Source organism: Styela clava, chromosome 1, assembly GCF_964204865.1.
Source record: "Styela clava chromosome 1, kaStyClav1.hap1.2, whole genome shotgun sequence".
NCBI classification, from domain to species: domain Eukaryota; kingdom Metazoa; phylum Chordata; class Ascidiacea; order Stolidobranchia; family Styelidae; genus Styela; species Styela clava.
The window spans coordinates 3,993,928-4,010,309 of record NC_135250.1 but is presented as its reverse complement, the minus strand read 5'-3'; the positions used below and the strand labels follow the sequence as shown (position 1 = coordinate 4,010,309).

Sequence of the window (16,382 nt, the reverse complement as noted above, 5' to 3'; positions counted from 1 at the left end):
GCGCTATAGGTTTTATCTAGCCAAGTTAAATTCCTTTCGTTTGCCTATTTCTGTTTCCATCAGTTTGCGAGCCATGTTTGATAAATAGGCAAAATGAAGAATAGAACACATCATCTTTGTTCTGACTATTTGGAATAATATTCCCTTTTTATTGTTCAAATTGTTGGACCCAAGAAATTCTACATTTTCTATCACTGATTTTAACTAAACAAGGAGCTATGATGAAATTGATCGCCATCCTATGATTTGATGATTATTATGATCTGGGCTTGGCTGAGCTCTTTTACTTATTAACGAAATTTACAAATAAAGTGTGGTGTGTGGCGCATCATGCTAAGTGTTAGGAATACGCTGCCATCGCCTGTATGGTTTTGCAGGTTCAAATCCTGTGGTGATAATTATGTGCAACAGGATTGCTGGACCTCGCCACAGTGAGGTGGTTCACGTGACCGCTGGACGGTTATGGCTTCCTCTAACATCAAGTCCTTTAACTAACTAATCCTATACCAGACATGGACTGGTAACTGCGGGAGAGAGCGTGGTTCACCAAGTATTATTGCAAATCTTTGCAATATAATTCAACTCAGCAAATCCTGAGGACTTGAAAAGTTTTTAGTTTTGTTTTCTTAAGTTGACAAATACTAGAATATGCCTCAAGAGATCAGTGTAGTTGGTTGATATAGTCCTGTTGTATGTTGTTGTTTTTTTGTTTATTATTTCTGATGATTGTAATTATTACTTGAGATTAGTAAATAAACAATAAATATAACCAATGTAATAATTGGTGGACTACATTTTTAATAATTACTAGTCTTTGGTGATTGTTCATGGTGAATGTAAACAAGTTGTGGACATTATCTGTAACTAGCAAGCCTTGTAGTATCTCAGCCATTTATTTGCCTTCAAGCTAAATATTTATCGTTTTCGTATGTTTTGATTAATCTAGTTCAGGCTAAGGCTATATGAAGGCTGGGTTTATATACGATATTATTGGTTGCGGAACGTATTTGAATGGGAATTCATTTTAATAATTATTGTGTTTAAAATTTAATCCACAGTTAGGAGTTTTTATTATTTGGTGATTTAGATCTAAACTTTAATTTTATCTCATTTATATTTTGCAGTCTAAAGTAGACGAAGCCGTTAAAACACTTCTGGATTTAAAAACAAAATACAAAGCAGTATCTGGAAAAGATTACAAACCAACACCAGCTGGGGGTCAAACAAAATCTGCTGACCCTAAAAAATTATCTAAAGTCGGGGAGGAATTGTTTAAAAAAGTTGAAAAACAAGGAGAAGAAGTGAGGAAATTGAAATCTACGAAAGCATCAAAGGTGAGTAATTTTGCAATTTAATTTTCATTTGGCCCGCAGGGCTTACTTTGCCTATGTCTAAACCCTTGACGATTAGGCCTCCCTTAATCTAATTCAATTAAATCTTGAATTCAGTTATGGTCTAGGATTCCCACTACGATTCCCTCTCAATTTAATATAGAGCTATGATGAAACTGATCGCCATACTATGATTTGAATGATTATTATGATCTGGGCTTGGCTGAGCTCTTCCACCTATTAATTAACTAAATAGGTAATAAAATTTACAGTGGAATTCGTTGTTCACCACTTAAAAAAAAACAATAAAAAAATAAAATAGATATTTAGCAGACAGAAAAAAATTTATTTGGACAAATATCAGTGCAGTGATGTTTTTATGTATTCTTTTGTTAATAGATTTTACCCAAATTAAGGCCACTTATTCAGTCGTAAATCAAACTCCTCTAAGCATAGTTTTGGAACACCGCTGAAGTGCCAAGAGATATTGAAAGTATAGGAAGATGTTCAAGACAATATACAGCTATGAGGCAGTAAATAACTCATAACAGAAGCTTCTGGGAAGAAAAAACTGTTCAGGAATTCTAAAAAATTTATTTCATTTTACTATTGGGAGTTGACCTCGATGATCGCAGGGTCCTATTGCTCCTCCTTGTCCACACCAAAGCAATTTTATTTCTGTTACATTGTTTTCGTATTGATGACTGTTTGTATTTTGGTTGACAAAATATTAAATATCTCTCTCTCTCTCTCAGGATCAAATCGACAGCGCTGTAAAACTACTTCTAAGTTTGAAAGCTGATTATAAAAAAGAAACCGGAATTGATTATAAACCTGCTGCATCCACTCCTCAACCTGCTAAGAATAAGAAGCAAGAGGTTGGATATTTATTTTGTATTGTAGTATTATTTTTGTACAGTATATTTTGGCACAGCGGAAATTTAGAACCTTTTCTTTGACTTTATCTACATTGTAAAAAATTATTCATTTTTCTGACTTTTTTACACTTCTATTCCAAACACGGATAGGATATTTTACGCAGCAAAAATATAAATATCTGCTGCAAAAGTCTGCCCTTCTATCGAGTGGCATAATCGCGGTGACTGTTGCGGAGGCTGCTGTATGGAATCTTCGATATTTCTGATTTGGAACCCTCTTTTGAAAATCCTGGTCACGTCACTGATACCGCAGATGCCCGCACCCAGACCTAACAAAAGATTTGATTTGATGGTCGTTTTTCAAATTCAATCTGATAGTTGAATAATCTTTATTTGTGGACTCTATTAGCAGCTATCTAAGATTCATAGATCTAAGACCACCCCTATTGATGCGATATTTTAATGTACGAGTGTCCATAAAGTCTCTTTATAATTTCAATTTTGTTATGAAGTCAGTTCTCAATATATCTTAATCAGGTTTAATCAGGCCAAAACAATATATGGTACCGATAAATTCCCTTTGCAATTTTAAAATTTTTTTCATTAACATTCTATATGTTTCTCCTCAGTAAATGCGTTGATATTTTAACCTGATTAATTTTTACAAAATAATTTTCTATTTCCAGGCACCAAAACCTGAACCAATGGCAGAGACCGCAGAATCTCAAGCGGTCGTTGATAAGATCACATCACAAGGTGACAAAGTTCGTCAACTTAAATCAAGCAAAGCAGCTAAGGGTGAAGTTGATGCAGCTGTAAAAGTAAGTCTCCAATGTGATTGTTTTAATAATAGTTATCTGGAAAAAGTTTATTAAATAAGATGAAAAGGGCATGATAGCCTATTGTAGGGCTTCTCAAATATTTTTACCAAAGATCCGTAAATAAAACTTCAAATTATTGGGTTCCGGTCTTTCCAGAAATTATATTTCAACATCCTTAAATGCGCACTTCCTCGGTCGGCTTATGATTATTTGCTAATCAAGATGGCGCTATTTGCATTGTTAACATACCGTTAAAGTGCGTCCCATACATAGGCAGGTGCAAATGATAAAATAAACTTCTACTTGACTGCGTCGGCATCGCATTTTACACATCTCGGATTTATATCCCATGCCTGCCACCTCACACACGATGTAATAAATTGGGTGAGCAATGCTAACCAGAAATATTTCCGTTCCTTCAAGAATAATACCTCCAGGCATATAGTTAGATATCAGTGGTATGCCTTGTTTGAAGCGTAGAAAATGGGTAGCTGTCTGGTTCTAAAAAAACAAAAAACTTTGGTTTCTCACCCAAAAGTTTTTTATCGTCAAAATTTTTTTTCAATGGCTTTGAAACGTTTACAACACTTATTAAAAAAGCTGATCCCCTCTCCCCGCCCTGGCAGCTCTTCATTGTACATAGAAATTATTGTCTAATTCAATTAAATCCCGAGTTCAATTATATTTTATTAAGATTTCCATTACGATTACTGTAACAAATTAATATGGAGCTATGATGAAACTGATCGCCATCCTATGATTTGAATGATTATTATGATCTGGGCTTGGCTGAGCTCTACCTTTTAAACAAAACTTACAAATACTAATAAAGAATACTAATCAAAACAAGGTTTACCTCAATTATTCTACATAGCCAAATTTGAATTCTACGAATTACACTAGTCTTGAAGATTTTTCTTGTGGAACAGACTCATTTCAGAATGTTTTCAATGTTTTATAAGTGAAAAGAATATTTCGGAATGTATTCGGAATATTGAATTTTTCGATTTTGGCCCCGCTGATAACAGCAAACATCTTTTCAAATTTGTTTTCTGCAGATTCTCCTCGCTGCTAAAGCGGAATACAAGACTCTCACAGGTCGAGATTACAAACCTGCTGCTGGGGGAGGAGCTCGGGGTGACGGGAAGAAAAAAGAACAGAAAACTCCGCAAAAGAAAGAAGAAAAGAAACCAACAAAACAGGAACCAAAACAAGATGATGCTGAGAGCGGTGTCAAGAAACAAACAAGGTACAATAACTTAATAAGCCTCATTTTGCTGTGAGCAAAGCAATCATGAAGCAATCATGAAACTGCTATATTTTTGGAGGATTTTGAGATTTTTAACCCGCAAGTTCAATGTGGTAGATTAGTATTGTTTGGGCATAATTGGGTAGCCAATTCTGAGCCAGAGAGAGATTTTGGTCCCTATTGAAAATAGTGGCATCTGACATCTGGTGCCTTGCTCAACAGTGAAGGCATAAAAATATCATAGAAATGCCCGTGCGACCCTTACTTACTATAGTTAGCTTGCGAACATTTTTTCTTCTGTTTTACAACTTGACCAATAATACAGAGCTATGATGATAAAGGTCGCCATCCTATGATTTCTGATTAATGTGACTTGGGCTTGTCTGAGCTCTGCTTTCTAAAGTAATTGGAACAGGTTTTTGTATTCATCGTTTTTATATTCATCTGGGAGAAAAGGGAATGCAATTTATTAAGACTGATATGTTTATAGTTTGTTCTAACCGTTTTCTATTAGACTTCAAGGGTGGCAATTTTCGATAACCAGAATAGGCTTTTGCATCTCCCTTCTACCTTGGAATGCAATTTTTTAAGTTTATTTTACATTCTCAATATGATATCAGCATGACTGCAACTGAAAAATTGTTTTATTCGCTTGATTTTAGATTGTTTTCTTGTCTGATAGTTCATTGTTTATAGACTGCCATATTAAGATTTGAAGTTTACAAAAAAATGCCATTGAATGAAACGAACCCTAGCCAGTTAGAAAATTGATCTTTTGCGAGAAATTCTGATGAATTTTATATAAGTTGTTACTTCTACTGATTATCGTAGTCTATGACCTCTTCAACCTCATATTTTCAGACTTGGTCTGGAAGCAACTAAATCAGGCGATCTCGCAGACTGGTATTCCCAAGTCATCACAAAATCAGAGATGATTGAATATTACGATATTAGTGGCTGCTACATTCTACGTCCTTGGTCATATGGAATATGGGAAAGAATTAAGGTGGGTGAATCTTTACTGCTTGCTTAGAGCCTGGTTCGGAGTGAAGCTCTGTCAATGACTCATAAAAAAAGGGTGCAGAAGTGTTTGTACCAATATGGAGGTAACTAATTTTGTTCGCCTACTTTACATCAAGTTGTGTGAATGGACTGAAACCTATAGGCAGGGAGTGTCAATGACTCGTAAAAAAGTGTGCAAATGATTCGTCCCAAGGGGGCCGTAGAGCATTCGAAGGGGGGGGGGGCACAATGTTTCACACATTGATTTTACTTAACACATTGATTTTACTCACCCCATTTTTCTAACTTTCATTGCTTGATAAAGATATTCCGCAGGGTGTTTTGTTGAGCATGGATTGATTAACATAATGAAATTTGGAATTTACCAATCAAAATAACACTATAAATACCACTGGAATGACAAACAGGGGGGCCATGAGTGCAGGAAGGGGGCTAGAGCCATAAAAGGTGCAACCACTGATTCATAAGATTTTGTTCTCTTTGTGATTCAATCACGTTGTCTCATTATGAAAATGTCAATGTAGAATGAGCGGCATTTATATTCATTTGGAAATGGTTGAGGTCAAATGCTTGATTTTTCATGTGTTTCAATGACTTTTATGAGGCATTTTTCAAACCATGACTATGTTTTAGGCTCTATGCACACTGTCACTGATACATAAACGAATCCTTTTTTGAGGAATAGAATATAACTGGTTCAAAGTTCCCTTCATTTTCATTTCTCCCTAAGGATCTGAATTTTGAACTAAGGATTTTTAATTTGAGACACCAACATAATTGAATCCAATGCTCTTTGTTACTGATGGCTTGTCTTTTGTTGACCAAATTTTCAAAGAAAATCTCCACAAATTTTCCATGTACTCAATATTATACTATTTTCACAGCATTTCTTCGACACTGAAATCAAGAAGTTGGGAGTTGAAAATTGTTATTTTCCAATATTTGTTTCACAAGCTGCTTTGGAAAGAGAAAAGGAACATATCGCAGATTTTGCTCCCGAGGTTGGTTTATAGATTGTGTGTTATTTCTCGAATATACTTGGATATGAGTGTCTCAACAGTCTCGATATAAACGTGTATAATCTTAAAAATTGCGTTTTGCAAGCAAATCAATATTTTTTTCCAAATCTTCTTCAGCAATAATTCAGAGCGATGATGATAGAGGTCGCCATCCTATGATCTCTGATTAATGTGACTTGGGCTTGTCTGAGCTCTGTTATATTGAGAATTAAAGAATATATAGCGTACATTTATTGGTACCGCTGTAGTATGTGAACCAAGCTGGCGGACACCGGAACGTATGTGTGTACCAGGTTGGGGTTATGCCATAATTTTATTCCCTATTTTAGTTCTATTATGAGCTCGGGGACTAGCCAAGTGACTTCCATAGTATTTCATTTGTATCTGAAATTATGGCCTAACCCTAACCTAGTATACATACTACGTTCCGTTGTCCGCCATCTTGGTTTACATACTACAGGACTACCCATTTATTCTCCCCATGGATAGAGTTTGAAGATTAAACGTTCTCATATTTTACATTGATGAGTTAGTTTTAGGTTGACTCATACTTAGTAATAGTGCAATTTGTTTATTACAAGAACTTTCAAAGCTAAAAGGGCAATTATCTAAATGATTAAATTCATTCTGTTAGGGCTTTTCGAAGCTGGTTTTTCAAGCAATATTAAAATATATTGTTTTTAGTGGCAATTTATTGTGATACTGTTCAAAATTTTTTTTCATGTTGGTACGTCAAAAAATTTTCCCAATAATAGCTCTTCCTAGACATATTTTTTTATCTTAACCCCATACTTTGGCCATCCGGAGAAGTGCGTTTGAATCGCATAATTCATCTTTTTTTCAGGTTGCCTGGGTAACAAAATCTGGCCAATCAGAACTCGCCGAGCCAATCGCAATTCGTCCTACCTCCGAGACAGTAATGTATCCGGCATATGCTCGATGGGTGCAGTCACACAGAGATCTTCCACTGAGATATAATCAATGGTGCAATGTTGTGGTAGGTGTTTGTATTTTCAGATCGATTGGGTCATACAGAGTGGTATTAACCATTTAAAAAATTTATTGCACTAATATAAATAAATCATAATCTTATCGAATTGCTGCTAGCCAGCCATCATTTACCGTTAGTATGTATTGATTCAGAAAGTTTAGGAGTTTTATTTCATCAAAGGAAACATTATTCTTTCTCGTTGGTTAGGCACATAAATTGAAACGGCATAAGATGGGGGTACGTCAAAAAAAAGAAATTTACAAACAGGGTTCCGCAGCCCAAAAAGTTAGGAAAACCCTGTTATACATTATAGAAACAGACAGAGACATGCGAACATGAATTTTCAAAGTTATCAGCTGTGCGTTGACGAATCCATGACTTGGTAGAACATGATTCCTATTTTTTTTTTATAAAAGTTTGCTTAACAAGTTTCTGTTTTACTTCACAGAGATGGGAGTTTAAACATCCTCAACCATTCTTAAGAACAAGAGAATTCTTATGGCAGGAAGGACACAGTGCATTCGCTACTAAACCAGAAGCTGAGGAAGAGGTTTGTGTTGCAATAATATGTTTTTGAATGATGGGATTCCAATACAAGTTTATGAACTTATTCAGATTCTCTGTATGCGAGATTGCTTTTCACTATAAGCAGCCATATCTTTTTGATTTTGTCTCCCGCAATAGTTGGTGGTACTTTATAAACAAGGATAAAAGAATCATTAAGAATGTCTGGAATTTATGACGACCTAGAAGAAATGGTGGGCATGAACTGTTTAGTGAAGAAATTTACTCCAAAGCGGTGTTGAGTAGTAGTTCCTAAACTCTAAAATCATATAGGGTTTCCATGAAATCTCAATTTTTTTTTAAATTGCAAAGGGAATTCATCGATACCATATATTGTTTTGGTCCTCACAGATGTATTAAATAAAGTAAAAATACTTGAACAATCACTGATTAAAAAAACAATAAACCTGGTTAAGATATATTGAGAACTGACTTCATATTGAAATTGTAAAGGGACTTTATAGACACTCTGCAATATTTATCGTTCACATTCGCAGGTTCTTCAGATTCTTGAATTATACGCCCAAGTATATGAAGACTATCTTGCGATTCCTGTTGTGAAAGGAAGAAAAACGAACAAAGAGAAATTCGCTGGAGGTGACTATACAACAACATGTGAAGCTTATGTGTCAACTAATGGAAGAGCTATTCAGGTGAAATCTTCAGTCTTTGTTTAAAGAATTGTACACCATGGTCAACAAAGGATGGTCCTGTCGTTTTTGAGTGAATTTGGTCAAGTAAGATCAAAAGCTACCCACTCAAACGTGTAGGGAATTGGTTGATGTCACAGGTTGGTGAAAAGAATATCAAGATCTTTTGCTGGTCAACATAGTGAGGCAGATAGTCCATGATAGTTTTTGAGAATATTCAAGCCTTCGCCCAGTAATTTTCCTACACCCCCTTAAAATTTCGAATACAATAATTTTGATATGTAACAAACACCTTTTAATTTGCAGTTTGAATATAATTGTGTTTGAATATCTACATCTTAGCATATATACTGGTGCAGATGGCCAACCTTATAAATGACACATTGTAGAAATAGTTTTATCCCCCTTATTGGAGATCCCCCCATTCCCTAAAATGAAAAGCTGGGGAGCATACTGCAAACTTTGCCATTCTTTCTAAGATTATAACAAGTAAAAGTCAATCAGTTCGCAGTCTCAAAATTATGCAATGTCCCATGCTGTGCAATATTTTCAATTGAATTATTGAATTTCTTTTTTTGTGGAAAGATGATAAGATTGCGTAGTCAATATGGCATAGCATATGTTAATTTAAAATTAAAATAAAATTTGTTTTCAGGGTGCTACTTCACATCATCTCGGCCAAAACTTCTCAAAAATGTTTGATATCAGCTTTGAAGATCCAGTCAAGGTAGATTGGGATCTATTACTCATTTAATTCAGCTTTCGGTATTAGGCGTGAAGCATATAGATAGGACTTTTTACAAGTTCCAGTTTATACATAGTATAATTTTTCTTTTTGGGCGTTTTCTTCGAAACAACGAAATTTAAATTTGTGTTTTTTTGGAAAATAGTAGCTTGTTACTTATCAATATCTCAGAGCATTGTGAAAGTGTGAAAACGCTTCATAAGACAACAGATCTCTAGTAATATAAAAATTAGGTAAAAACTCCTGTACTAGAATGTAAGAGCAATGATGAAACATATCGCCATCCTATGAGCTTCTTTTATTTATGCGATATGGGCTTAGCTGAGCTCTAGTTAGGCCTATTTCAACTTCACAAGAAATATTATTTGCTTGAAAACATAGTAGCAGAGTTTTAAATTGACCAGTGTTTACATGAACCATCCTACATCCTACGAAAATGATCTTCCCAGCATTCCTCTTGCATGTGATTATCTTCCACAAGATTAGAACCATGTAGGGTTCTTTGAGGTGAGATGGCAAGCATGTTGAGCATGATGCGCTTTGAGGCAGCACACCACGGCATCAAGATTTTCCACCGTACTTGTCAATTTGAGTAAGCTTATGTCATCAAGCTTAAAACTGTTTTTGTCAGGTTGGAGAGAAAGAATTTGCCTATCAAAATTCATGGGGATTAACGACAAGAACAATAGGCGTCATGGTGATGGTGCATGGCGATGATAAAGGCCTTGTGCTGCCACCTAGAGTTGCAAATATACAGGTAGGAAAGAATATTTTTGCCATGATGTATATTGTATCATTTTAATTTCTGAATCTATTATCATCAATGTTATCATGGTTACCTGATAATAGTCAAATTGTCACAAACCATTTCTTTATTTGTGAATGTGGATGTGACCCAAAAAACTATGAAAAGAAAGGAAGAAAACTTCTGTTTGTGTATGATTGTACCCAAAAGTATCAGCACAAGAGTTATATTCTTTTTAGAATATGTTCCAATTGACCTCCACGATGTTAGAGACAAGCCTCAATCCATTGTATAAAGAATTTATATAGTTTTAGTAGCGCTTGGCGTTTAAGCAAATGCCTGTACCTTTGCCTAGAGTTTGTCTCCTTCCAAGTGAGTGCGGGTGAACTCGCCTTGCTTTGGTCAATTTCTTTTCAAAGTTTGCAGAATACAAATTTTTTCTTGATTTTCATTGTACAGGTTGTTATTGTACCCTGTGGTGTCACCGCAACTTTAGCTGACTCAGCACGACAAGCATTGTTCGACAAATGTTCGGATTATGTGAAAACATTGATTTCTGCAGATGTCAGAGCTAAAGCTGATATCAGAGATAATTATTCTCCTGGATGGAAATTTAATCACTGGGAATTGAAGGTTTGATATTGCATTTTGAATATATTTTGTTGGCACCACAGGGTAATAATCCCAGGTTCAAACCCTCTATGGGTTAGGGTTAGGGTAGCTACTTCACTCGGTGTAATAGGTTAGATAGGCAATTCCAAACTGTGAAGATTCTGACTGTTCCAGAATTATTAGCTTCTTGTATAGTTGATGGATACTTGAATAACCTTGCATAAAGTATCATAAAGCAAAATTTAGATTTATTTACACTTCAAGATTTATGTGAATTGAGCCATAGCCCTTGAGCTGGAAGGCCCTTCGTTATCAACACGAAGAAAGCTATGCTCAAATATATTGACACGAAACAGCCTTCTAGAGAAAAATACAATCTTCAACCACTGAAAATTTTTAAAGCAAACGGTCCAGTAGTTAAAGAGAAAAGTGATTTTGTTTTATAATACAAAGGAAAATAGCAAGAAGAACAGAATAACAAAACAATTCATAGGTTCACTTTGTGTCCAATTATAAGGTCCAACATGTTAACCACCAGTCGAATATGTTCAAATTTTGCGTAATATTCTGTAATGTAGCCTACTTGATACCAATGTATTATATATAATATAGCATCAATATATCAGTACGCAATTAAATTTATGCTTAATTCCAGGGTGTGCCAATCAGAATAGAGATCGGACCTCGGGATATGAAGCAAGGAGTGTTTGTTCTGGCACGTCGTGACACCGGTGAGAAAACAACTGCCAAGGAATCAGATTTATCTGCCACTGTCAAGACAATGTTGGAAACAATTCAGACCAGCATGAAGGTACAGGACAAGGAGATGAATGCTGAATAAGAACAGCTGAGCTGAATAATATAGCAGACTCGCATGGATTTTCTTGCTTTTTCATAAATTTTCCAGAAAGAGAGGAAACAATTTAAGATTGCAAACTATGGCCTGGTCTCTTATCCAACAACCTAGGCTGGCCCGCAATGCTTTTAACACATAATTATCTCTCATCAAAATGTAGATTGCGAATCCATAATAGTAATTTGCGGTGCGATGGCAAGTGTGTTCCGAACACTTTGCACGATGAGCTAACAGCTGAACCCATATTGTTCACAGTACAATAATGAATTGCCTCAAATATATACATAAATAAATACCATAATAATTTATCACTATTTAGTCAGGTTCAGAAGGCAATCGAACTAATGTAGCAAATTTATGATTGAATTCTAATACCTCGCATAAAACAGATCTTCCTATTTCAGGCAAAAGCATCAAAAGAACTGGAAGAGAACATGGTTGTTGCTGATACTTGGGATGAATTTTTAAAGCATCTGGACAATAAGAAGGTTTGTTTTAATAAATCTGCTAAAATGTGACATGAATCAGATATTTGAATAGATGAGGAAATAAGCCATGGTATTTAAGAGGTTACAAGAACGAAAATTCATGACAACATCACATCCAAATTGTGATATGGAATATAAATTCACAATTCAAGGCTTTATTTCCGAATGTTTTTATATTACGATATTTTATATTTTTTGATGTTTCATTCAGATTATCCAAGCTCCTTTCTGTGGGGAAGATGAATGGGAAGATTGGATCAAGAAAAACAGTGCAAGGTAAGTTTGCAATTTTTTGGCGTAAGTATTTGTCAGCCCTCCAGAGGTGTGTGTATGGTGACCGTACGTTTGAACCCATGCGTATATCCACGGGTTCAATCTATATGCGGGTGCTAAAACCCATGGGTTAGGGTTAGTATGGGTTTAACTATCCGTGAAACAAAAAAAATTCCATTGGTGCAATAGCAATTTTTTGGCGTAAGTATTTGTCAGCCCTCCAGAGGTGTGTGTATCGATATGGAGGTAATTAATTTTGTTCGCCTATTTTACATTAAGTTATATACAGGGACTGAAGCCTACGGGCAGGGGGATATTCACTCGGCTAACACGGGCAGTCCCGAACTCGTAATAGAAATAAAATAAGGAAAATAGAAATAAAATTTTGGCCCAACCCTAACCTGGTACACATACTACGGTAGTACCCAAAATCAATTTTATAATAATTTTATTTGCATATTTATCCCACTATAGTTTCATTACACGAAAAATTTTATTTCCAGTGACACAGCGTTTTCACTTTCTTGTGCATGGATTGTGTTATCATAATAAGATTTGGAATCTACCAATCAAAATTAGGGAAATCTGAATAAAATTATGGCCTAACCCCAACCTGGTACACTCACTACGAGAGTAACCTTTTGTCAATTTAAGACTGAATTGTGTCCAAATTTATTGATATTACATTGATATTACAACTTCACTGATCGGTGACTACATGTTTCAAACCTTGCTTAGAACAAATATGCAAAAACTGTTACAAAAAATTGAAACATGTCAGCATCATTGCAAATTCCATTCATTTAACCGTACATCTGTTTTCAGGGACCAAGATGTTGTTCCGGGTGCTCCATCTATGGGTGCAAAAAGTTTATGCATTCCTTTCAAGCCATTAAAACAACTCGCACCTGGGCAGAAATGCATCACTCCTTGCGGAAAACCTGCGAAATTTTACTGCTTGTTTGGAAGAAGCTATTAATTTAGATAATTATAGAATTATACGCTGATAGCGTTTTGGTTTGGATAGAAGCAATTGTTGATATATGTGATATTTGCTATAGAATGTATGTTGGCTGTTGTAGGCTTATTGCTTCCAATTTAGAATGCTGGTCAAGTTGGAGATGCTTCAATATATTTTAGTATAATTAGGTTCTAAAATTGTTCGCCAAAATATACTTCAAATCATGATGTGTTGCATTCTTTTTTCTCAAGTATGCTTTCTAGAAGGTTTTGTCTAAATGTATTATGGTGAATTTCAAGTCAGAGCTAGAGGGATGCAATGAGAATTTGATTTCTGATACTGTGTTTTGGGGGAAATGTGTGTCATGTGATGTTGCAGAACTTGTCGGGTGGCGCTGATTCACTGTTTAGGATTCTTGTAATAATCGTCTATGAACTAAGTGAAGGCCAACCAAATGCGAGTGGTTTAAAAAAAAACTACGCTTGGGCACAAGTTTAGCTTTCTTTTTTATCGAAATGTAGCAGCATCCACGACCTAGGACTAGGTGATAACAAAGATGAAATACATGCGCAAGAAATTATTGGCCTGAGATAGTCTTGATAAATATGCCCTCGATATCATAGTAGCGATGAAGTACTACTGCGTGCCGTACTGAAAGAAGAATCCACGTGCATGAGGTGCACGAATGCACACAACAACAGAAGAAAAAGTTTACACAATTAAAACATAATCCAATAAAGAAAAATATTTTAAGGCTAACAGCAATGATTTAACATCGTTTTGTGCAGAGCCGACAAATTCAGGACATGACGATTAAAATCTAAATGCATTGAAGAATCAGACTCAAAACCAGTTGTGTTGAATTAAAAAATTAATCAAAATTCGTTGAGACAATTTATTGTACACTGTAAAGCAAAGAAGCATCTCGTTTTCATTTTTTTTGCGCCCGCGTGAGTGACTCCATATGGAGGTGTTGAGAATTATGGGACTTCCCCTGTTTCGTCACTCCATTAAACGAACGCGTGTGTCTGTCGTTTTCACTTCGCCTGACTTTATTCCTGCGTCGCAACATCTACGCATCTGTCGCAGTTTAGATAACTAAAGAGTTTCTAAAATTCTTGTTCCTAAAGAAGCAGAACTTTATAAATAAGTATCCAAAGACAACAAGAAAAATGGTGGATGCAGCTACGAAGAAGACTTTGTCAAGCTTGCCTTTGTTAAAAACGAACTGCGGTCCTCGCGATCGGGAGAACTGGCCAACACGTTTGAAAGAGGAATACCAAGCTCTGATTATTTATGTTAAAAATAACAAGGAACAAGACAATGATTGGTTTAGACTTGAATCTAACAAAGAAGGCACAAAATGGTTCGGAAAATGTTGGTTTATAATGAATTTACTGAAATACGAATTTGACGTGGAATTCGATATTGCCGTGACCTATCCAACCACAGCTCCAGAAATAGCGTTGCCAGAATTGGATGGAAAAACTGCAAAAATGTACAGGGGAGGAAAAATTTGTCTCACTGATCATTTTAAGCCACTCTGGGCAAGAAATGTTCCAAAATTTGGGATTGCTCATGCTATGGCACTTGGACTTGGCCCATGGCTTGCTGTAGAGGTTCCAGATTTAATAGCTAAAGGCATTATTGAGCATAAACAAGCATCTTGATTATTGTTTTTTTGATTAATTTTAGGCTCAATGAATATTATCCACCAGAGTATGGTTCACTCATGTTAGATACTATCTCTCTCTAGCACAATTTGTTCTCAATATTGACCCAGAAATCTAAGATATAAATCAAGAAACCATCATATTTATGCTTTTCTCATTATGTCTTCAGAAAAAGGGTGAATCATACATACGATACAAAACTTTATTTTCATTGTCAAGTGTTGCTACAAGATGACAAATAAATGTTGTTAGTTATTAAATTATTCATAGATTTAAAAAAAATGAAATTCTTGGATTAGTAATGGAAAAATGGTCATGGATTTATACATTTAAATATCTACATTATAGTTCATATAGTGAAATCTATTTTTTGATCAGGAAATATTGCAATATTTCTAAAATCAAGAAATTACCTTCTCAATTATGACTAATTTCAAGTTCGAGTTAACTTCAACAATCATGGAGTGGTGTTTTTGTTATTCCTTATTGATCAGGTTCCTTCATTTAATAGGGGGTTTGTCTTTGTAATCCATGACAGACAAAACATTTTACTGTTAAAGCAGGTCACAACCATTGCAAGATAGCTTGTGAAGTTGTGATGTCTTTTTATTTATCAGAGAGTATTCGTCTGTAGGAATTGTGATCAGAATCTTTACCAAAACAATGAACTTCCCTATTGACGAGCATTTGTATTATATATGTTAGTTAATTACATACATGGTTTTGAATTTATATCTACACATTTCACAGAATTTAATGCTCATATGCAGGGCTGTCCAAAATGAATTGGATACATTTGAAATTGGTTATAATCAATATAATATTTTTATTTTAAAATTTTTAAGTGTAATGATTTGATGCTTAATGATATGTTGAACATAAAGATAGACTTCATTTTGTTTATGACATTTTAACAATTCAAATAATGTCCCAACTAACCTGAAATACAGGATTTGAGTTTTGTGAATTTACAATTATATGTGCAAATTTCTATGTTGAATACGGTCCAATTTAGAATATAATATTCCATATTCAAAAATGTATCTGTAATAGTACATTATTCAGTTTTGGCCTTTATGTTTATGTTCCTGTAGCATGATGCCGTGATGAACTGCCCTGCTTTAGTACTTTAGTATATGTGAACTATCATGGTTTTTTTATTCAGTGTACTGACTTAGACTAAATCAGCTGTCAGCTTTTTGTTAAATTGCAATCATGTTTAGGTTGCAAATTGCAATATATGAATTGTTCAGTGAATGGGGTTGGATCGGAATAAATGCTATTCAAAAAAGCCTTGGGAATGTTTTTCTGGATGTTTTCTTATTTTCTATCTCTTACAAGGAATATGTGATTTATAATGGCTTATACTATATGAGTTTGGTGAAAATCTCATTCAATTAAAATTTGTCTTGTATGGTTATTCCTAGTTTTAATCAAATATCGTGTCTTTTGGTAAATTTTATGGTGTTGTTTTAAATACAGTTTAAACTAACATAGAACAAG

At 34.9% G+C, this 16,382-nt stretch overlaps 3 protein-coding genes across 3 annotated transcripts in view; all 3 read left to right on the top strand.

The window, feature by feature from the left end:
* Positions 1–13,433, top strand: part of LOC120343181 (bifunctional glutamate/proline--tRNA ligase-like) — a 29,075-nt gene extending 15,642 nt beyond the window's left edge. Inside the window, exons 18-33 of the mRNA XM_078116628.1 lie at positions 1,125–1,334; positions 2,087–2,209; positions 2,896–3,030; positions 4,089–4,279; positions 5,141–5,285; positions 6,187–6,303; positions 7,166–7,318; positions 7,761–7,862; positions 8,374–8,529; positions 9,182–9,253; positions 9,903–10,028; positions 10,476–10,649; positions 11,284–11,439; positions 11,889–11,972; positions 12,184–12,248; positions 13,071–13,433. Of these exons, the coding sequence (XP_077972754.1) occupies positions 1,125–1,334; positions 2,087–2,209; positions 2,896–3,030; positions 4,089–4,279; positions 5,141–5,285; positions 6,187–6,303; positions 7,166–7,318; positions 7,761–7,862; positions 8,374–8,529; positions 9,182–9,253; positions 9,903–10,028; positions 10,476–10,649; positions 11,284–11,439; positions 11,889–11,972; positions 12,184–12,248; positions 13,071–13,224 (2,163 nt within the window). The 3' untranslated portion in view covers positions 13,225–13,433. The remainder of the gene's footprint in view (positions 1–1,124; positions 1,335–2,086; positions 2,210–2,895; positions 3,031–4,088; positions 4,280–5,140; positions 5,286–6,186; positions 6,304–7,165; positions 7,319–7,760; positions 7,863–8,373; positions 8,530–9,181; positions 9,254–9,902; positions 10,029–10,475; positions 10,650–11,283; positions 11,440–11,888; positions 11,973–12,183; positions 12,249–13,070) is intronic.
* LOC120325511 (translocation protein SEC63 homolog) overlaps positions 1–16,382 on the top strand; it is a 97,820-nt gene that overhangs the window by 30,481 nt on the left and 50,957 nt on the right. The window lies entirely within an intron of this gene.
* On the top strand, positions 14,208–16,361 carry LOC120343173 (ubiquitin-fold modifier-conjugating enzyme 1-like). Its single transcript, XM_039412303.2, has one exon. The coding sequence runs from the start codon at positions 14,379–14,381 to the stop codon at positions 14,874–14,876; it is 498 nt and encodes a 165-aa protein (XP_039268237.1). The 5' UTR covers positions 14,208–14,378; the 3' UTR covers positions 14,877–16,361.